General features: G+C 53.4%; 1 protein-coding gene across 2 annotated transcripts in view; it reads left to right on the top strand.

Moving 5' to 3' along the window:
- Positions 1 to 6: 6 nt before the first annotated feature.
- The window catches only part of ADCY5 (adenylate cyclase 5), a 145,698-nt gene continuing 123,503 nt past the window's right edge, over positions 7 to 22,201 (top strand). For both annotated transcript variants that reach the window (XM_014545249.1, XM_014545248.1), the window contains exon 1: positions 7 to 528. In XM_014545249.1, coding sequence (XP_014400735.1) covers positions 124 to 528 — 405 coding nt within the window. In that variant the 5' untranslated portion in view covers positions 7 to 123. The remainder of the gene's footprint in view (positions 529 to 22,201) is intronic.

Below are 22,201 nucleotides of genomic sequence, written 5' to 3'. Positions count from 1 at the left end.
CTGTCACTGGGCGCCTGCTGCCTGGCGCTGCTGCAGATATTCCGCTCCAAGAAGTTCCCGTCGGACAAGCTGGAGCGGCTGTACCAGCGCTACTTTTTCCGTCTGAACCAGAGCAGCCTCACCATGCTCATGGCCGTGCTGGTGCTGGTGTGCCTCGTCATGTTGGCCTTCCACGCGGCGCGGCCACCGCTCCAGGTGCCCTACCTGTCCGTGCTGGCGGCCGCCGTGGGCGCGATCCTCGTGATGGCCGTGCTCTGCAACCGCGCCGCCTTCCACCAGGACCACATGGGCCTGGCCTGCTATGCGCTGATTGCGGTGGTGCTGGTGGTCCAGGTGGTGGGCCTGCTGCTGCCCCAGCCGCGCAGCGCCTCGGAGGGCATCTGGTGGACCGTGTTCTTCATCTACACCATCTACACGCTGCTGCCCGTGCGCATGCGGGCCGCGGTGCTCAGCGGGGTACTCCTGTCTGCCCTCCACTTGGCGATTGCCCTGCACACCAACGCCCAGGACCAGTTCCTGCTCAAGCAGGTAAGGGCCCACCTGGCCGCAGGGACTGCATTGTGGGGCCAGCAGGCCAGACATCCCACCCTCACCCTTCTAAAGTGGCAAAAGGGGCAGAGACATGGCTGTGTCATCTGTGTGGTGTCTTCCAGCCCCTTAACCCGCTCTCAGCCCCAGCATTTTCATTTGAAAGGAGTGCCTTGCATTATATGTAATGTTCCTGGCGCCGCAGCAACACGCACTAAACCATAGCCATTATTGTCGAGATGAGAATGAGGAAGGATTTGGAGCAGTCCCCTTCTCTTCCTGTGCTTCTGTCCCTGTATGTGTAGAAAGGCCCCTGACACAAGTGGCTGGACCCTATAGCAGATTCCCCCTCCCAGAGCTACTGTTGGTTTGTTGACGGAGCCCTGGATAAAGGGCTGGGGAGAGCAGACCGTGGGCACCCTTTGCCCAGTCTTAAGCAACAGGAATGATAACCTTGCCAGTTGTCTGAGGCTGGGGCTGACAAGTTGTTTCGTTTACAAAAGTGCCCCAAGCCAAAAAGCTGCTGCCAGCAAAGGTAGGAAGGTGCTTCTGAGATGTGTGGTGGCAGGCCCCCTGTTTGCCTGAGCAGAAAGCTAATGTTGGATATCGTGACCCCTTCTTATTGATGTTTCTGGTTCTTGCCTGTGGTGGGTTTTGTGTGTGTGTGTGTGTGTGTGTGTGTGTGTGTGTTTTATCCCTGCTGGGACTGGTTGGGTGAATTTAGAACAGTGAGACATGGGAGAAAATAAAACTTTGTTAACTGGTGACTCCACTGAAGGGTTTTGAGAGAGAGGAATACTTGCCATCCTGCCCTCAGGGTGAGACCAGTGCCTCCGATGGGCACACCTTCTCCTTTTAGCAGTCCCCTTGTCTGTGGCTCCATGGACCTCATCCACTGACCCTGCTGAGCCTGCTGGTTTGCATTTAGCTCAACTGTGAGAGAGTCAAGCGGGCCCGTGTTGTAGGCTAGCAGTCTCTTGACCACGGTGCCCACTGCAACCCTCTGAGGCTGTTTGCCGTCTCTAGAGAACCTCTTAACTATATTCCACTGTCATTGCCTTCCTCCTCCCCAACTCTGATGCCTTTCTCAGACTTTGATCCTGTTGAGGGCGAACTCTTTCTCGAGGGGTGTTCCTGTGCCCACTGACTCTCACCCAGGGAATAGCACCGGCATGCACTCCAGGGCTCTCGGCTCTAGCTGCACTTCCAAAGTGCTCCATGGCTGGAAAAGAGGGGACCCACAAGCTCTCTGGGCCTCAGGTTCCTTTTTGAGAGAATGAGAGGCTCCTTTACTGTTCCACCCTCCTCTGTCCCAGCCCTCACCTGCGAGGGGCCCTCTCCTTCCATTCCAGCTGCACTGGCCTCTCCCTCTTCTGCATGGTAACAATGGAGTCAGAGCCACAGAGGGGAGCACTTACTGTTCTCCAGGCTCCGTTGGTTTTGCTTCTCATTCAATGTGAGCCCCTTGGACTCAGGAATCCTGAATTGTATGGGTTTTTCCTCTTCTACCCTCTCTTGTCTAGCACAGTGCAGGGTACTTAGGAGGGATTTAATAACTGTTGCCAGTTTGGTTGGGTTCCAATGAGTGGAGTAGGTGGGGTTGTTTAATGCTAAGTTGAAGTTTTTCTGATCTGGCATCAGAAGAAAAACTTTAGACATCAGCTTTGAACTTGAGAGAAACCTATTTGAGAGATGATGGTTTAAAAAAATTAACTATTACTGTTAGTGCTTTAAAGGCTTCAGCTACTTTGACCTGAGGACTCGAGCTGTCACATGGGTGTTGCATCTTTGGGGGTTGTTCCTGGCTTGGATGGGTGTAGCTTTTCTGCAGGGGGAAGGGCATGTCATCCACACAGAGCGGTAGAGATTTCCAGGATCGTTTAGACCAGACTGGGAGGCAGGGTCTGATTACAGCCGTAGCAATCCTGCATGTATGATTTCCAGAGATTGGAGTCAGACCCCAGGGAGAGAGTGCTGAACCTGAGGGACTCCAGCTCCATGTGAGCATGAACATGTCATTGCAGCATCAGTGCCTGGCTTCCCCTGCTAGTTCCTCAGGCCAGTTCCTCTTTTCTTCTCCCCATCTCTACCAGTCCCCCACCCCCGCCTGTTTTACCCACTGTGGCCTTTAGACCTTTGCTTGGGTGTAGGCTTTTTGGCGGATTTACACTTAACTTCTCAAGATCTCCCTTGAGCATAGCAGAGCTTGTTAGGAATGGTCCCCTACAAGGGAATGCAACTGCTATTTCTTTTTGGCTTCAGAGAAAACTGTATCCTTTTGTTTGTATTTGATTTACCTTTTTGATTGTGTCTGATGTAAAATTTTTATTTCTTGAGCAACGGTGGGAAAATATAAGTGGGACAGTCCAGCATTAACGTCTGCCTCAGGTTACCCCAGAGTGGCAGGCAGTTGAGGATGGCTTGGGTTAGATGCCATCCCTCCTAAGTACCCTGTACTGTGCTAGACAAGAGATGGTAGAAGAGGGAAAACCCCTGTAATTCAGGATTCCTCCGTCCAAGGGACTTACACGCTCATTTCTTTGATGAGGACCCTGGTCCAGGGACATGGGGCAGCAGTATCGTGGGCACCCAGTAGACCCTCAGGAAACTATTGGCATTTCTTCACTTCTCTTCCTGCGAGGCTGGCCCCCTCGGACCCTGGTACTTTATTCTTCCCCAGCCCCTCGTATGTTTGGAGCTCTGCCCTTTGCTCCAATTAGGAGGAGAAAACATTTGGTTTCTTAACAGGTGCCTTCTGATGGATTTTACTTAGAGAGGATGGAGAGGCAAGGTGGGGCAGTCCTCTTTGGGGGATGATGTTTTTTCTTCTCTTCATGACATCTCTGGCTCTCGCTCTTCCCCTGGTGTCCTCCTGCCCCCCCTCTGCTCTTCCTCTCGCACTTCCTCTCTCTCCCCTCCCCCTCCATTCCCCTGTTGCTCTCTGTCCACCTCTCCTCTGCTTGCCTGCCTGCTCTTCTCCATCTCTTACTCGCCATCTGCAGCCTCTCAGCCTCTCCTTCTGTGCTCTTGTCTCACTGTGGTCTCCTCAGTGGAGTACAGTAGGAGCGTCACAGGGTTGTTTTTTTCTCCTTCTTTGCGTGTTACAAGTCCCTCTGCTACACCCATACCATAAATAACACTCGAGCATCTGCCAAACACATTCCTCACTTGTGTTAATAGGCTGTGATGATGCTGGAGCCTGTTGCCATGGCAACCTCATTTTTGTTTGACTGTATCCCACTCTGCTACATAAAGCTCTGCGTGCACTCACACACAAACAGGCACGCTCACACAACTATTACATATGCTGAGCTATTAAAGGTTATTTTGGAGAAAAATCTCTGAGCCTTGTGAGGGTGGGTGGTCATTTTGCCAAGGAGAGGAGCGTTTTCCACTGTCTGGTGTTACTTTAGGAGGTGATAATGGATGGAAGAGCTCTTTGAAAAGTAGAGAGTTCTGTTCAAAGTGGGGTATTATTATTCTGCAGCCACATTAAACCTGCCTGAGGGACCCCATGTGGGTCCTGTGAGCGTGGAAGAGCTGTTAGAGGAGGTTGCCCGGGAGAGCTGTTGGAGGCTGTCCTTGCAGTGTGGGATGGCCCATCCTCCACCCAGCCTCCCTGCAGCTCCTCCTTCTCTTCCCTCTAACCCTTTTGGAGAAACTTAGTGATTTTCTGCATTTCATCCTTGGTGCCTGTTTGAACCCACAACTGTCACCAGTTGTTCAAGATATCAGAAAGGCACAGGCACTGTGTGGGTGATGTCTGTGACTGTGTGAGTGCCTGCAGGGAGGAGGCTGGGAATGGATGGGGGTGGGAGCCGACTGCTGTGGTTGCCAAGGGGTGGGTACGGGTGTGCGTGTGTGCATGTGTGCGTGTGGGTATGTCTCTGGTGTGGGCTGGCCACAGATAGTGGATGCGTGTTATGCAGATGTGTCTATCACGTGGGCTGGCCCCGGGGTGTGTGTGTCTGACTGTTCCATGGCTGGCCCAGGTGATGGAGGTCGGCCTGGGAAACCTTTGTGTTGACTTTGAAAGGAGATCATTGCAGCTCTGTCCTGTTTATTCTTGGCTGGTGAGTGGCTTCCTGTGGCTGCTTGCCTTTCTGATTCTGGGCCTTGAACGCCCTTCTGACCTTGACCTCTGACTTCTTAGGGAAGTACCTTGGATGCACCCCCCTTTCCATAATGAGGCCAGGGGCTAGACTTGAGTGGTTAGCTCCCCTGACCCATGGAGTCCCCCCTTTCCCTTTCAGACACCTTTTCTGTTACTCACCGCTCAGCTGCCCAGTGAGCTCCACTGAAGGGCTGCCTCCTGGTTCTGGAACTTGGCCCTGAGGCCTGTTTGGTGGGTCATTGTGGCTGCCCCATGTGTGCTCCTGGCAACCACTGCCTGGCTGACCGCCTGGGTGGTGCGGAGGGGGACACACTTCAACTGCAACCACAGGGAACTGGGAATGGCCTGCTGCCAATTACTTCCCCAACACCCGAATTCCTGGACAGAGAAATCGGCCTTTGTGAACCCCAGCAGCACAGCAGGTTGGGGTGGGGGTTGGTGCTGCTTTTGCAGCTGAGGAGGGTCTCCTTGTCTTGCCTCAAGGCTAATTGTATTTGCCAATTAGTTTTGCTAATTGCTTTCGATTAAGTTGCCTCCTCTATGGGTGGGAAGGGGGTGCTTAGAGGGGAACAGAAGCCTCTGGGGGTGGGGGTTGAGCAGGCTTCTAGGGGGGGGGTCATTTCCTAGACCCCAGGGATGCCTCTATTCCTGTGAGGAGGACTGCGGGAATAGCAGAGACCCAGCGAGGAGCAGAGTGATCAGCTGCTGTATTTGCAGAATGTTCACTGTTAATAATTCAATGTAAGTTTTGATCTGAAGCAAGAGCAGGAGATCTATGTTTTGTGGAACATAGAACAGTATGCTCATGTTCCTGTACAGAGAAGACACAGACGGTGTCTTAAACCCCATCACGGAGACCTGCCCAGCCTCTCAGAAGTGCTAAAAATCAGCTTCACAGGCCTGGACAGCACCTTTCCTGCACAGACGGGCCCTGGCCAGGAGTCAGGGCTGGGGCCGGTGCTGGGCTAGGCCTGCTGGTCTCCGGAGAGATGTGACTAGAGTTCCCACCTTGGTTCCAGCAGGAGATGGGGTGTGTGTTGGGGAGAAGGGCACCGCATGTGGAAGCCTCCCTGTGATTGTACCAGCCTCTTACTGGGTAACCTCCAGTCCACAGCTGCCCGCTCGCACCTCAGTTAACTTTGTCTTGTGGTAGGTCCAGATGGTAGTCGTTTGCTGAGCAGGAGCAGGAGCCTGTGTTGGGATTGGAAACAGCTTGCTCTGGGAGCTCTGATATGGGCCCACTGACCCTCTGGGTGCAGTTACATAAGTTATGTTGTAGCATATCCTCCATCCATGCGTGCCAGATGAGGGTAGCTAGCTGATGGAGGGCGGGATCAGCATTCATCTTCTCTCCCAAACATGAAACTTTGTGAGGACAGTTGGAAAGCCCTGCTTTCCCTACCTTATCTCAGAGCAATGTCCAAGTCTAGGACAGAGAAGATCTCTCTTTACAGCATCCTGAACAAAATCTGGGGGTTGCCAGTTATGGGACCATGAGCTTAATGTGAGTCTGCATTCTGGGCTGGCTGTTGGGAAAGACCAACAGGGTCTGGGTTAGGTTCATAGGCAAATCCAGTTCATAGGAGGATCGAAGTCCCCTCTGAAGCATCTTGCTCGAGGCTAGAATTCAGAGGACTGGAAGTCCTTGACTTCTCACAGAACATCTGAAAGGAGGGGGGCATTTATCTTGGAGGAGAACAGGCTGTAGCAAGGTAAGAAAACCTGGAGAGACGGTCAAGCCATTATTGCTGGGATCCCTGTTGTCAGATAGTAGAAGAGGGACTACATTTAGTTTCGGTTGCTCCCAAGGGCAGGGTTGGGGGTAATGGGTGGAAATAGTTGACAGACTTCAGCTCCAGGTAGGAGTTCCCTTCCTAGTCTTTGGGGTTTCAGCCATCAAACCAGATGCCTCCTGGGGTAGCCAGCTGTGCCAGTGGAGATGGTCAGGTGGAACATGGATGGCTGTCTGCCAGGGTTGTTTCTGAGGAAATGGAAGGTTCTGCTTCCAAAGGCCTGGGGTGGGGCCAGGATTGGATCTATTTTTTTTTTCCCAACAGCTTGGATCTAGTTTTCAAAGCTCCCCAGGTGGTCTTGATGACCAACTCTTAAGTTTGGGATTTTTGGCCCAGATAACCGCTCAGGTCACACCCAACCCTAGGATTGGTATCTGTGGTTTGGTATCTTGCAACAGCATGACTGTCTCCTAAAGTCCATTGATGTGTCCTATCATCGTACCCATCTCAGCTTTAGTGTAGAGAAAGCAAAATCACTGCAGACCCATCTGGAGATGTACAGGTGGGGCTGGTGTGAGTACTGATATAGGGATGTAGACATGGAAGGCAAGTGGCAATGATGGAATAGGAGGGGAAGGGTGCCCCAGACCTGGACTCATATTCTCCTCTTGTTCCTCCTCCCAACCATTCCCAGCCCCCCACTTCCTGTTTGAGGCAAAGCAGTCCGTGGCTCACCATTGGTGGAGGTTGGGGGGTTTCAGCAGAAAGACGGACCTCGGTTTAGTCCTGGTTTATTCATTTAATTTGTCTGGTAAGTGAATATTAAAAACCTTGGGGATATCCAGGTCTGGAACAGATAGTAAAGAATGAGGAGATCAAGTATTGAGGAGGGAGGCTAGAGGTAGGGACTTAGGAGATGGTTTGAAGGAGAAAGAGTAGGAAGGAAAGGAAGGGGAGGTTGGAACTCTGAGTGTGGGGAGGGGGAAGAGCTTGGAAGTGGGGGCAGGGATGCTCTCCGGGAACAATGAAATACAGTCACAGGAAAGGGGGGTGGTAGACAAACAAACACTGAGAAACAGTAGTGGCTTTATTGTTTAGGCCAGCCTCATGTGTCAGCGTGAAATCCACCCCCCTTCACCACCCCTACTGTCTCTTTCTCTGGGAGGGTTAGGAGCTGTGGCTTCTGGGCTTGAGGTTTCCTGACCTCACACTGGGGTGGTCCTGTCTCCCCTCTCCTTAGGGATTCCTGGGGCTTTTTATCACAAAGCTCACTGAAGTCCTAGTTGGCTTTTGGAAGGATTCCTGAGGGACCTAGTGCCAGCCTCAGTGCCCTGGCACATAGTAGGTACTCAGTGAGGGCTTGTTTGAATGAATGAATGACTGCGTGAATGGGTGGTAGGGTGGGTGGACAGCTGCACGCAGACTCTTAGCTGTGCTGAAGTGCTAGACCAACACCTCCACAGAAGGAAGCGATGTAGCTCTGCTTGGAAGCCTATTTCGGGGGATTGTGATCCTAAACTCCGAGCAGGGCTTCCCAAATCCCTCCTCTGCCATTTAAAATGTGTGCCTTCCTGGAAACAGAGAACTGTTGCCTGGCACTGCCGGAACGATATCACTTCACAGATTTGAAAACCATTATTAAGTCATTCTTTTGACTTCTCCCTATTCATTCAGGCAACAACCATTTATTAGGTGCCTACTGTGTACCAGGCACTGTGCTAGGCCAAGGGAGTTCCAAGATGATTCAACCTGCGTCCTAGCTTCTAGAACTGCCTTTAGCTCAGACTCTCCCACTAAATGTCCTTTGAAGGGACATTAATGGATGTTTCACATACACACATTCAGTTCTGTGTCAAATAACTTTAGGAAATACTGGGTTAAACAAAATTCTTTACTATAGGACTTTAAAGCTGTTAGTATGTTAATATGTACTAAAATTTTCCCATATCAAACATATTTGACCCCAGAACCAGTTTTTCAAGGAACATAATAGGGGGCATCTGTGTTTGTTTAAACTCACTGCTGCAGGGGGCGGAGTTTGTCAGGGTCCAGCCCCTGCCTCTGGGGCAGACCTAGGCAGACTAATCCAGACGGGGACTTGCCTCCCTCAGGAAGGAGATTGCCAGCTTGCATCCGCTAGCTGGGTCCAAAATCCTTTATTCAATAAACTAACGGGGCTGGAATGGACCAGGGAGATGCCTCCTTTATCTAGTTTCAGTTTCTCTTAGGGGTTTCTGTTGCATCTTTACTGCAAGCCTGGCACTAGGCTTATCCCTCACATACATGACCTCATTTAATCGTAATATCACCCCTGTGAGAAAGACATTTTTATCCCCATTTCCGGCTGCAGAAACTGCAATAAGAGAAAGTAAGTCCCTTCCCCAAGGTCACACAGCTAGTGAGCATAGCAGATGGTTCAGTGCCTGCCCATATTCCCTGGGCATGTACCTTTCCACTCTTGCCAGCCAGACGTCCAGCTGTCAGCACCTGCAGGCTTTCTTTCTCTGGCTCCGAGCCCCTTTGTCTGCTCCTGGGGCAGGTCAGAAGTGCTGGGCAGTGACCATCCCAGAGCAGCTCTCAACCAATGACTGTTGGGTGCTGGTGGATAAATACCCCAGCTCCCTTGCCCCCGGGGTGAGGGGATTGTAACTCTGGGGCATGTTTTTCATGGGTTCCCAATCCCGCAGAAGGATTCGGCTTTGGTTGTCCACAGGGGTAACAGGCTTGAAACTTTTTGTGTGCGACTTTCGTCTCTCCCTTTTCTCACTTCTCCACACCCTTTCTAAGGTTTCCTGGAGTCACCTTCCAGATAGACCACTTGTTCTCCAATCCTTGCCTCAGGGTCTTTTTCTAGGGAAGTCCACATTGAGAGTGGAGAAGGTAGGAGTCTAACCCGGTTTGACTTGAACACCAGGGAGGGGAGAGGCCGCCTACTGGAGCGAAAACGCAGGTGCGGAACTCTATGGCAGACTCAGCCCCTAAGCCTGCCTTGGCCTCTCACGCCCATTTGCTAACATATGTTTGCTGCTAGTGCTAGTAGAGTGGTTGCTGGACTAGCAGAATTGTGTGAAATTTAAAAAACAACAAATATACGTATATTTTAATTTTTTTCTGCTTTTTTTTAAAAAAAAATCTCTTCTTCCTAAAAACGTGTGGCTTTCTATTTATTCCCTAGGCAGTGGCTCAAATATCAGCCAAAAGACTCAAATGCTTTTACATTGATTAGCATTTTATAGCTGGCAAAGGACTTTACCACGTGTGATCTGCTGACAGCTCTGAGGAGGTGATGGGTTAAGAGGGGCAGGCGCTGGCTTTGGGGCTCACGGACCCAGGGGCCCAGGGAAAAACCCTGGTTATATGATCCTGGCTAAGTCGCCTAACCCTTTCTCAAACAGTTTCCTCTCTGTAAATTGGGGATAATAGATTCTGACTGACAGGATCTGTTGTTGGTTGGTCCAAACAAGTTAATGCATGTAGGGGTGCTCATAATTACAGATCTGTTTCAGAGAGGAGGAGGTAAAGGTTCAGAGAGGTTGAGTTGACCTCATTTAGGTCACACAGCTAGTTCATTAGCTTAGGAGCTGCTATACAAATCCAGATCTAATACCAAATGCAGTGTCTGAATTTTCACAGTGGGCCGGGCCCTGGGTCCGCCCCGTGGTGCCTGCAGAAGCAGCAGAAGGCACAGCTGCTCTCCAGCAGTTGTCTGTTCGGTTTTGGAATGCACGGTTTTAAATGTGTGATGGCCTCCCTTCCCTCGTGGTGTCTGGCTCAGATGGGCATTAAATGACTTGTCATTTCCTGAGCCTGCAGTGATGCTGCGAGGGAAGGCAGCGCTGAAGTGTTCAGGGGGCACCTGGGAGCAGATGTTTACCTGTGAAGAGCCCCTGAGTGGTTTTGTGGATGAGACCCAGAAGAGGGGGTCAGAACGAGGCTAGGAGAGCTCAGCTCTGGGGGTGAGGCTGCCTTATATCCTGTCAGGGTGGCATAAGTGGGGCAGGGAAGGGGAGGGAGGAGGCTCCTGGGGACACACAGGATCACTTCCTGGTACATCTTGGAGGTCAAGACTCGGGGTCTTTCTGCCAAGGAGCATCCAGTCGATACGCAGTTTAGAGCTTCCTAGTGTGTTTCTAGGATGCGTTTTAAGCCCAGCCCCCCAGAACCATCAACCCCTCAAACGTAACTCAGATATCCTTTAGCTCAGCTTCAGATCCACTCCTGTCCCTCTCACTCTTCACGAGGAAACTAGGGAAAATGAGACCCCTGCCCAAGGGCCATTCCTTTTGCTAAGTGGATTTTCCAGGTTTTATTTTCACTTTTTTTTAAGGGGGGGGGGCGGTGTGGAAAGGCTATTTATTTGTACTTAACATGCCCAAGTCCCCAGTCTTCCTCTGGCCAAGTCCCTGAGGGATCCGTCCATCTGCATGACTGGCCCCCAGGCAGCAATACCACCTGGAAAGTGCCTTGGCCCTGACCTCTCCGCTGAGGCTGCTGCCCAGGGAGAGGGGCCAAGCTGCACCCCCAGTGGGCAGGGCAGGCTTGTGCCCCTCCAGGAGCCCTGCCTTCGTAACAGCTCGTGCTGTGAATCTAAATTGTCCAATACTTTGAACAATACAAATAAATTTAAAAACATATAAAAATAAATTAGAAACATCCTCTTCTTTTTCTCTGTAGCACTTATGCTGGTTTGTGATTTTATCTTGGTGGGTAATTTTATCTATCAGTCTATTCAACCGTCAGCCCTCTGAGGGCTGGGGCCTTGTCTATGTTAATGCCTGAATATTTACTGAATGTTATTGACTTTCTGACCTTTACTCGCTGAGCACTGTGGGAAGAAGGCAGATAAGTTCCCATCCTCAGGTTCCACAAGGGCTTCTGACTCTTGGCAGGGAGGGGTCCCTCCCTCATGGTGCTCTCTTCCTGGACAGGGCAAGCTTGTCCTCTAGGCAGGGGGCCATGTGCATGGGGTCCCCGTCTAGAAAAACACTGGCTTTCACTTTCATTCTCCTCCTTCTCTTGATGGCCCACTGAACAGTCAGGTGCTGTCTGGGAGGACAGCAGGTGCACCCATTTGCTTCCCCTCCTGTCCTTGGTCTCTCGTCTTCTCATCTTTCCTCTGATGTCCTTTCCTGCTCCGTGAGTCCTCCCCAGGCCCCTCTTTCCAGGTGTAAAACGTGGGGCGAACCTCAGAGACTCACCTGGAGGCAAGTTCAGTTGTAAGGACAAGAAACATGAACATGGACACTGCACAAATTCCAAAAAGTATTCCTCACCGTTTCCCAAGAAATCCCATGAAACAGAACTTCTTTCGGAGTGTTATCAACTTCCTCACGGTGGAGTGCAGTGCGTGTGTCCGCCTCCGTTTTTCACCTCACATGCCCACGGTGGGCAATTAACTTTCTGGGTGGGATAATGTTAAGTAACCCGTCAGAGCTTACGGTGTGGGAAGTGATGGCACAGGTAGGAGTTTTTACATAACTCCGTCTCCAGGCTCACCTGGCGCGGCCTGGGCACCAGCATTCGCAGTGCTCCCGGAGCTGCTGATGTGCACGGGGCTGAGAGCTCCTGCCCCGAGCCTCCCTCCATCAGCAGAGAGATCATGTGGATGACGCTGAGCCTGATTTATGGAGATATTGAAAGGCGAGTTGTTTATATTGAAAGGGTTTATTGCGGTGATTCAGTAGAGAATGATGGCCACTAAAAATTATTGCAGGCGTGTAATAGGGGAAGAAAATTTGGTTGGTGGTTGGTGTATAAAATCTTGTCAGGCAGGGCTGTGGCTTGGTGTATTTATGTTGCTCTTATCACCAGCAATTAGCCCCAAACATGGCTCCGTAAATGGCTTAGTGCAGTGCTATGAAAACTGCAAGAACATTTTAGGAAATGACTACACCATGAGCCTCAGCTATCTCTGCAGAGCAGCAAATCTCACGACAGTCCTGACAGCCTGTTAGCTACAGACCAATGCCTATTGATTGGATTAACTCTTCCCTGTCTGTCGCCTGTGATATTTCACTTTGCAGTGGCGAGAAATGGTACAGACACCTGTGGCCCGCCCACCTCCAGCAGTGCTCATTCGTCCGTGTCTCTCTCCAAGTAGAACAGTGTAGTAGATGCTCAGTAAAATTTGTTGGATGAATTTGCTCGAAGTTACACAGCAGGGAAATAGCAATGTTAGTCCAGTTATTACCACTATTACTTTTTCTGTGCCTCTTAAGGTCATGAAATATAGGCAGGAAATTATATAATTTAGCGATTTCCTGTACGCATTTATCGTTATCAGCACGCGTGGCACAGACTGAGGTGATCGTGCCGGGGGTGGAGCGGTGTGGCTTGCACTCTGAAAGGGTTTCCTTCCTGTCCACGTTGAGGCCACGTCTTTCCTAGCATCAGGGCCAGAAGCACCAGGGTTCCGCTGCAGCCCTCGTGCTCCACGAGGACCGTGAGAAGCGCGTGAAGCTGGGGTCCATCTGAGGACTGAGAGGATTGAGAAGTGCCAGGTGCATGGGGCTGAGGCCTGGGGAGATGTCCTCGGGATAAATCCTCCCCGAATGACCACATGTGGTTTATGACGTGGTCTTTTTTGGAAAGGGGTTATCTGGGGAGAGTTAATTTTGGATGCCTGCTTTACATTTATTTTTAAAGTGGAATATTTCTCCGGCATTGGTGACAATGGCCTAGAAAAGCCGGCTTAGTCACTATCTCATATCTTCTCCATGTGGGGTGTTGCTGCCCCTGCTTTTCCCACCTGATGTCCATCAATAGGGCTGGCTTAAAGGCGTGTCAGCCTCTCCCTCTGAGGCCTCAGGGTGATTTCCCTGGCCAACAGGTCTGTGGGTAACTCCTGCTGGTCTGAAGTGGGATCTTCCTGTATGGGGGATGGGTGGGGCAGCCCCCTGGGCGGCTCTTCGCTTCTCTTGGGAGGCAGTAATGGCCTCTCGGCGAGGCCTTTCTGGGCCGTGGTCAAGTCCGTAGGATTAGTTCTAGCCTGCCTTCCCCGCAGTCTTTTATTCTTTACTTTTGCTCTGAATTTTCTGAAAATAACAGAAAAATCACCTGAAGCCTGGGTTTAAAGAACAGACCTGGTTTCTCTTAAGGGAACGAAAAGATACGGAATGCTGCATCCCTCTTCCCCGGTCTGGAGCGGGAAGGGGGTCTCGTGGGCTGACCCTGGAGCTTCTGTGCCGTGAGGAGGTGGGAGAAAGGAGGAGGCCTTGGGAGAGGGTGTGAAAGGAGGCCCCAACCCGCACACTTTGCTGAGAGTTGGGGAGAAGGGCTGAGGCTGGCCCTGGAGTGCTGTGTGGGGCATTTACTCGCTGCAGGCTGAGCTGCCCACTCTGAGGCTCCCACTGGTCTCCGCACCCCGAGCAGCTATTAGCCTGATTGGAACAACTCTGGCCTGGGGTGCGTGGGCCAGCGGCCGGGCAGGCAGGCTAGGGGGCCTGGTTGCAGTTGGGTGCGGGTGGTAGTAAAGAGGGCAGCGGGCCCTAACCAGTTTGGCTCAGTGGATAGAGCATCGGCTTGCGGACTCAAGGGTCCCGGGTTCAATTCCGGTCGGGGGCATATACCTTGGTTTCGGGCACATCCCCGGTGGGGGGTGTGCAGGAGGCGGCTGATCAATGTTTCTCTCTCATCGATGTTTCTAACTCTCTATCCCTCTCCCTTCCTGTCTGTAAAAAATAATCAATAAAATATATTTAAAAAAACAAAAAAAAAGAGGGCAGCGGCTTGGAGCCTTGGGTTTCCCGGAGCTGAAGCTGGCCAAACAGGTGGAAGGTGCCACCTGAGGGTGCCCACGCTCTCCCACTTGCTGCTGCCCCTGTCCAGCTCCGCCCTTCTCCAGAACTGGTATTCAGGTGCCTCTCTCTGTTACTGTTCACTAAGTCAGAGTTATCTCCAGGCCCCTGGGAGGAAAAGCTTGCAGGAAACGACCTGATTGGCCCGTGGGGGTGAGAGAGAAGGCCTTTGTGATCTCCCTCCACCTCCATCGAGGGCTGGAGAGGCTCTGAGCGCAGGCTCCTCTTGCTCTCTAACGTCCCCTCTGCATTTGGAGGCATGGGGCAGGCTGTGCTTTGGGAACAGAATCTCTGTTTCTTCTCCACGCACTAGCCTCCCACTGTCCCGATGAACCCCCAGGGCCTGGGTATGGAGAGAAAGAGGACACTTCATCCTTTCCCTCGACAGAAATCTACCTCTCTGAGATGCCCTGCCTAAAGCTAGGACAATATTGCCAATTCCTACCAATCATCACCCACAGCGCTGAGCACTTAGTAACGTATTTGACTCTCACAATCTCCCATTAGGTAGGGACTGCTTTTATTTATTTATTTTTTGGGGGGAGAATATTTTATAGATGAGAATACTGAGGCCCAGAGAAGGTGAGAGGCTTGCCTAAGGTTGCACAGTTAGAGCGCGGGACCGCGGGGCTCCAGTGCGCACACTCAGCCAGTGCTCCAGCAGCTCCCAAGCTGGTGTGGCTAAGAATTCCCCAGGAATCTATTTGAAAATTCAATTCCTGGGCCCCTTGTCAGAGTCCGATCCAGTACGTCCAGTGTAGACCCCAGGAATCTGCACCTTCACGAGGCATCCCAAAACTTGAGGCTTGTGCCCCAGGCACACAGGTCTACCCTATAGTGCAGCGGTTCTCAACCTGTGGGTTGCGACCCCTTTGGGGGTCGAACGACCCTTTCACAGGGGTCGCCTAAGACCATCGGAAAACACATATATAATTACATATTGTTTTTGTGATTCGTCACTATGCTTTAATTATGTTCAATTTGTAACCATGAAATTGGGGGTCACCACAACATGAGGAACTGTATTAAAGGGTCGCGGCATTAGGAAGGTTGAGAACCACTGCCGTAGTGCCTTCCCAGGTGAAGAAGAACTTGGAGGCAGGCAGGGTCCCCGCTCCCTGAAAAGTCGGGGAGTGTCAGGCCCCACACTGAGGTGGAGGTTTCTGCATTAACGTCCCCCGGGTGGGCTGGAGAAGGCAGACTGAGATGCTGAGACTGCAGGTAGGAGGGGACTTTCTGCTGAGCCTGTGCCTGGCGGTTCTCAGAGGGCAGAGCTGGAGGAGGCTGTGGGGGAGGCAGGGAGAGAGGAGATGAAGAGACTCCTCTGAGGGCAGGAGGTGGGAAGTGGCCTGGAGCAGAACATATGTCCATGGCCAGAGAGAGGAGGCAGACAGCGGGGTTTCCAGGTGACTGCAGGGACACGGCTGTGGTACTGCGGTGCACGGCTGCAGCACGGCATCCTGACAGGGAGACATCGACCTCAGCCTCAGTTTCCTCATCTCTACAGCACAGAGCCGCTGACCTCCAAGGGTCCTCCCAGTGTGTACCTTAGCAGGTGCAGTGGGGGCAGGTAAGAAGAATGACACAACCCCGGGGGACCGAGAGTCACGTAGCCACAGTGCACACTTCATTTTCCTGCCTTGACCTTGATCGTGGATCTCTGTCCATCGATCCTTCTGGTCCATGTCCTTCCAGCTCCTTGAACTCAGCATGTCCCCAGACAAAAGTCCTCCTCCTCCCTAAACGGACTTTGCTTTTTTCAGTGTCAGTTTTCTCTTTGTCTCGGTACTGGTGTCCCGTGTCTGTTGGATTGGATTATTTAACAAGTATCTACCATGTGTTAGGCACCGGGAAACCAAGGTGAATGAGTTGCAGACCCTGCCCACAAGAGCAAACCTGTAAACCTATGCACCTGGCTCCATTCTAAACGTGTTACTGATGTCAACTCATTTGATCCCCACCACAGCCCTGTGAGGTAAGCACTGCTGTTGTCACCCCCATTTTGAGGACGACAGATAAGGACATGGAGACATGGAAGGTCCGGTGACTTGCCCGAGCTTACACAGTGAACCGAGCAGCCTGGCTCCAAGTCTGGGCTCTTGCCTCCCACATCCAGTGCACAGATGGGCATCGCACTCCCTGGGCACAGGGTGACACCTGCAGTCTCCCCGCTGAGACAGAGCGCTGGCTGCACAGGGAGGAATGGGAAGAAGTGTGGTGGCAAGGAGGGCTGGCTAGTAGGTGGGACTAGGTTGGGAAGGGTATAGATTTCCGGCCAAGGTGGTTGGTAGTTGTTTTGGAGGCATTGAGGATCTCTAGAAGGTTCTTTTGTAGGAGAGTAAGGGGATGTGGCCCCATCTGTACTTATAAAGGTGGCTCCAGGTTAGAGTGTGGAGCTGGAGGGAGGAGCCTCCAGGGAGAGGGGGAGTCTGAGCCGAGTGTGAAGGCTGCTGCTGTTGTCCAAGGCTGGAAGGGGGTGGGGAGGATGAGGATCAGGGCCTTCAGACAAGACCGGGCGGGGGCGGGGGGGCTCGGGAGCACCTAGGCATTTGTCTATTAGTTTCTCCTTGCCTTGGTTGCAAGTAGTGCCAAGCCTGCTCCCTTTTGCTCTCTAACTAGGAGATCAGCTCCCCAACCTCCGGAGAACTAGCTATCACCTGGGGGGGGGGACCCCAGGGCCCTCCTCCTTACCTTTCCTTGGGCTTTAAATACCCCACGTCAGACTCCTCCCATCAAATTCCCAGGGCTTTGCCTTTATCCAGGCGTGAAGTGCGCAGACCTTCAGTGTCCTAGCTCCTCCTCCCTCTGGCACCCAGGAGCCCCCACCCTGCCAGCTCCTGCCCGGTGCCCAGAGATCTCAAGCTTCTGAGAACTTTCTTTCCAGGACCCCAGCTTTCTGGCCACCCTGACCCCAGCGGAGCTCCTAGCGCTCCCACAGGCCCCATATGCCAGCCTCTACACACTGTCCCTTCTCAGGGCCACCTGATGGGGTGCATAATTACCCCCCTTCTTCAGTGCCCCCCTCCCCACATTAGAATGTCAGCTTCCCCAGGCAGGGACTCCCCCTGCTCACAGCTGTGTTCCCTGTGCCCGCAGGCTCAAATCCCAGCTCCCCCTGTCCCAGCGGTGCCTCCTTGGCAGGCGCCTTGCCCTTTCAGAGCCTAAGTGTTCTCCATCCTTAGAGATGGAGTAAGAATGGCTACCCCAGGGCTGTGCTGAACATTCTGTGTGATAATGTATGCGAAGCACTTAGCATAGGGACTGCCAAGGGAAATGCCCTCAATAAATGACCTGTGGTCTGCCCCAGCTACATATAGTTTGTACTTTTAAGTTCCCACATTACAGGAGAGCTTAGCGTTTCTCTCTCAAATTGCATTACCCCCTCCCCCCACCCACCCAAAAAGGCTCAGTGGAAGAAGGGCTAGGTGCTGGGTCCTGAGTGTTCACCCCACCTGTGTCCCATCCTTATTCTGGCTGGTGGTCACCAAGAGACCAGTGCAGACCCTCCAGAACTGATGGGCCAGCCGGGAAGCTGGGGCCAGGGCTTTCCTGGGGGAGTGTGAACCAGGGAGTGGCTGAGCCCTGTCCCCCTGAATTTTGGGGTGACTGCAGCCGAGGGAGGCTGCAGTGAGGATAGGCCTGTGACCCGCATCTCCTCAGAGGACTGGTCTAGAGAGTCTTTGAACAAAGTTTTGAAAAGTTTTCAAAGGGTCACAACCACTGGAGAACAAGGGGGCACACATCTGCTACTCCCAGATGTGCTTCCTTGTGTAACTGCATTAAGACATGCAAACAGGCAGCAGAGGACAACAGAACCACCCACGGACCTCCGGAGGCCTCGGTGCGGAGGCAGCTTGGAGCTGGTGAGGCCTGTTGGAGGGAAGGCTGGAGAGAGGTCAGTGAAAGACGAGGGATCTGGATGGGGGTGAGTGACAGCCAGGACATTGGGTCAAATCCCTCGCCCCCAAGTGGGTGTCTAGGTGGGACAGAGCCCATGCGGGGGGTGAGAGATTGTGGTGATGTCCAGAACATTCCCCGGCTGGCTGGACACAGGGCTGGCCAGCTGGGTGGACGGTTGGAGGACTGCTGGGAAGTGACCTGCCGGCTTCCTGCCCGTTCATAATCATGTGTGCCCCAGCCTGGGCCCCCTTTCCCCAGTGCTGTTACCCTAACACTGAGCATGGGCCCCCCTGTTCCTGGGCTGCACTCAGGCTGCCTGGGGTGGGGCTATACCAGAGCCAGAAATCACAGCAGACCCCGACCCTGGCTAACGGAGGCAGTCTCAGAATGGACCTTTTTTCCCTTTTGGCTGGATTAACATTTGGCATTTCAGGGTGCTGGCCCCATGCCCGGCTGCTCTGGCCTTCTGCCTGTCAGCTCCTTTGAGGCTATTTTTGCCATTTACTTATTTATTAACTATTATTGCTCCCCAGGACAGATGGGCACACACACACATGGACATGTACACACACACACACATGCCTTCATGCCCTCCAACTTGGAGCCTATTGGAAAAGCCAGTCTGCACCCACCAGGCCACACACACACACACACACACACACACACACATGCCTTCATGCCCTTCAACTTGGAGCCTATTGGAAAAGCCAGCCTGCACCCACCAGGTTGAACATGGGGTGCAGAAGGGGGAAATGACCAAAAGATGGTTCCCCTGAGTGAGGGTGGAGGAAGGGCTGTGGAGGCAGTAGGAGGCAGCGACCTCCCCTCCCTCATCATTTCTCAGAAACAACCCCCACTCCCAAGGCATCTCTGTTACTGTTCTCTTGTCCTCAAGGCTGTTCATCTCCAGGAAAAGCCTGTGTGAGAGGATTGTGGATCCTGCCTGGACCATCTTTCCAGAGAAATCAGCAGGGGTCCCTGGGAGAACTAAGGGCCCCTTTGCTAGGACACAGGAGAGCACTAGCTTCCTTCCTGTGTGTGTGTGTGTGTGTGGGGGCTATAGGGGGGACAAAGGCCTGGAGGAGGGACACTTGGCTTCTGCTTTCAGGGAGCTCCCAGCCTGGTGGACAGCCTGGGCTCATGAGATGAATCATTCTCAGTCCCACCCTCTGAGAGCCCAGGATGTCAGAGGACAGAGCTGAGCTGCGTGCACATGGCCGTCCACCATGCGATCCCTCTGTTAGCAGGTTGCTAGAAGCAGAGCCCAGACTTTGACCCGTCCTGAGTGAAGGGTGCTGGGTGAGGTACAAGGTGCACGGTGTGGACCCTTATGTGCCATGTGATAATCCCGCCCCCGCCCCCCCCTCGCTTCAGTCTCGTCTCAGGGCCGGCCCATCTGCCCTGAGGCTGGGGTCCCGGCCACGTCCCACTCCCAGGCCTTGACACCGGGGCTCTCAAAGGCCTGCATGGACCCAAAGGGAGACCAGAGCCAACAGCAGGGACCTTCCACCCCAGCAGCCTGGGGGCCTTTCCCTGGGCACGTGGGGCATGTGAGAAATGGGAGTGATGCTCCTGCCACCTGCAAGGCAGTGAGTGGGGAGACCCGGGGCTGGGGCGGAGGCTGCTCATGAGTGGCAGTGGTGGTGACCATGCCAGAGGGGGTGGCTCCTCATTTCCTCCCACTCAGCTGGCCTGCCCCACCTTCCCTTCTTAAGGCCTGTGCCATCCGCTTTCCTGATCCCCGAGGGCCCTTCTTCTCTGCTCAGGAAGACTGACTCTTGGGACTGGATGCTGACTGCAGAGGCATGGCCTGCTGCTGGGCTCTGTCCTGTGGCCCTTTCTGTCTTGGGCTCTAGTGCTGGCCCTTCTCATAATGGTGTCAGGGAGCCCCCTAAAGTCAGGAGGCCCGCCCCTTCCGTCAGATGGGGGGCTGAGAGCAGGGGCGGCATCTCCCCCATTAGACTGGGAGCACCCTGAGGGCAGGGGCCGAGAATGTTCCACCAGATTGGGAACTCTGAGGGCAGAAGGTGTTACATCAGACTGGGAGCTTCCTGAGTATTGGATAGGGCCCTGGTTCCTTCCGCTCAGGGCCTAGTCTCTGGCTGTGGGAAGCAAAGATGCTCCGTCCTGGGCACCTGGAAAGCCTGGAGACAAGGCAGGATGCTGGAGGTGCTGCTGCCACAGCCGGGGATGCCAGGAGAGGAGGAGCCCCCTGCCTCGCAGGAGGGCAGAGCCAGGAATCACATCCCCTTAATCAGGAGTTTCCCCTACTTCCCCTTCTCCCCAGGGGTGGGGTAGGGATGGGTTTTATAGCTGGGGTGTGGGGTCAGGATTTCACCCCCGTTAGCACTCGGGGTTTGCACCACGCTCAGGGCGTGGGTCAGGGAAGCAGGTGTGGGTGTGGGATGGGTGGGCAGTCAGGGAGGGCTGGGCTCAGGACTAAGTGCCCCCTTGAGCTGCTGCCTTGGGTGGCCTGCTTCTGAGCCCAGGGCCACGGCAGCCCCGCTAACTGGTCTGTCCCCTTCCTGAGAGGGGCAGGGAGTCTTCTCATCTGGGAGGTCACCCCGATGCTTCTCCCCAGGAAGGATGGTTAGGAGGCTCTCGCTGCTCTGTGCATCCTGACCATGCTGACTCCTGCCAAACTGAGCTATGTCTGTGTTTGCATCTTTATCCCCTACTGGAGAGGGGCTGGCTCCTTAATTTGTGTGCTCGCCCCTCTGCCAGAGTGGCACAGCCCTTGGACTTCTAGGGCACCACGGCTTCTAAGGGCTCCCAGCAGCATGAGGAGGGGGTCACTGAAAAGGGCCAGGAAGCCTGCTGCCGGTGGGTGTGGCCTGGAAGCCATTGTCTTATGGGCTGGGAAGAGGTGGGTCTTCATGCTGGTGGGGGTTGGGGGTGGGGGATTTGTAGTCCCCAGTGAGCTGAGCTGGCTGCCGCTGACCTGCGGCCCTGACTCAGTGGCCATGTGGAGGCGCTTGGGCTTTGTGGGCAGGCAGCTCTGAACCTGAAACCCCGCTCCACCACCCGCGTGTGTACCCGTTACCCTAGGCGAGTGACCGAAGCTTTCTGACCCTCAGTGTTCTCATCTGATCACTTGGGGCTCTTGCGAGACTTGCTACTAATCCGTGTAAAACACCCTGGCCTTCCCCCACTGCCTGGAACCCCACGGATAGGCCCAGAGAAGGAGAAACGTCAACTAAACGTCTCTCTCCTCTGGGCACCGCGTCCGCCCTAAGTTTTCCACGGTCTTGTCTGTTTTAACTTCTGGCTGCTCCTCTCAATCTCGACTCAGTTTTGGTGCCACGTTGCCAAGAGAAGGGGAGAGAGTGAGGCCGTATTAGGAGCTGGGCAGAGGAACCCTGCGAGGCCCCCCGCTGCCCGGGAGGAAGTGGGCTGTACCAGTGTGGCAGTGGGCTGCCTCCTAGTAAAGACTGCATTATTATGAGCTGATGTCTGTGCTGTGCCGGAGGGGCCGGGGAAGAAACATCTAGTAATATGATTACTACAAGAATAACAATAACAGCAACAACACCAACAAGCTCACACGATTACAGACAAGGCCGGGACGCGGGGCTCAAGGCCTGGCTGCAGGCCAGGAATGTGGTTAGTGCGCAGGGATGGCTGTGGGGCTTGAGGCAGCAGGAATGTGGTTAGAGCATCAGTGATGGCCGTGGGGCTTGAAGGTAGCAGGTTTCTGTCTTTTCATGCTCAACTCTCTCCCACAGTTTCCCCCCATTAGATAAAAATCCTTCAGGACAAATCAATAAGTCCCTTCCACTATAATAGAGCAGTTGGGTTTAATATGGTGTGGTTTTGTGCCTGTCTGGGGGCAGGTGGTGGACGTCCCGGAAAGGGAGTCAGTGGGCTTGCTCTGTCCTATGTGCCTCTGCCTTCTTCACTAGCCCACTCAGAATTCCTTTCACCCGGGCATCACCCACTGCAGGACTGTCCCCACCCACTCTTGGGTGTCAACTTGAGCCAGGGTACAGGGGCAGTTGTCCTGTGAGAATACCAGGGCTTAATCGGATGGCCACGGCGAACCACACCCAGACCAAGGATTTAGGACTAAGTATCATAGTGAGAGAATAACTGTGTTGCCCAGACTGGCAGAGATGCTCACATCATGCGGT

The sequence above is a fragment of the Myotis brandtii genome, unplaced genomic scaffold (genome assembly GCF_000412655.1).
Source record: "Myotis brandtii unplaced genomic scaffold, ASM41265v1 scaffold4, whole genome shotgun sequence".
Lineage (NCBI taxonomy): Eukaryota > Metazoa > Chordata > Mammalia > Chiroptera > Vespertilionidae > Myotis > Myotis brandtii.
Note: the sequence above shows the minus strand (reverse complement) of the source record. Positions and strands in the feature narration are given on the sequence as shown.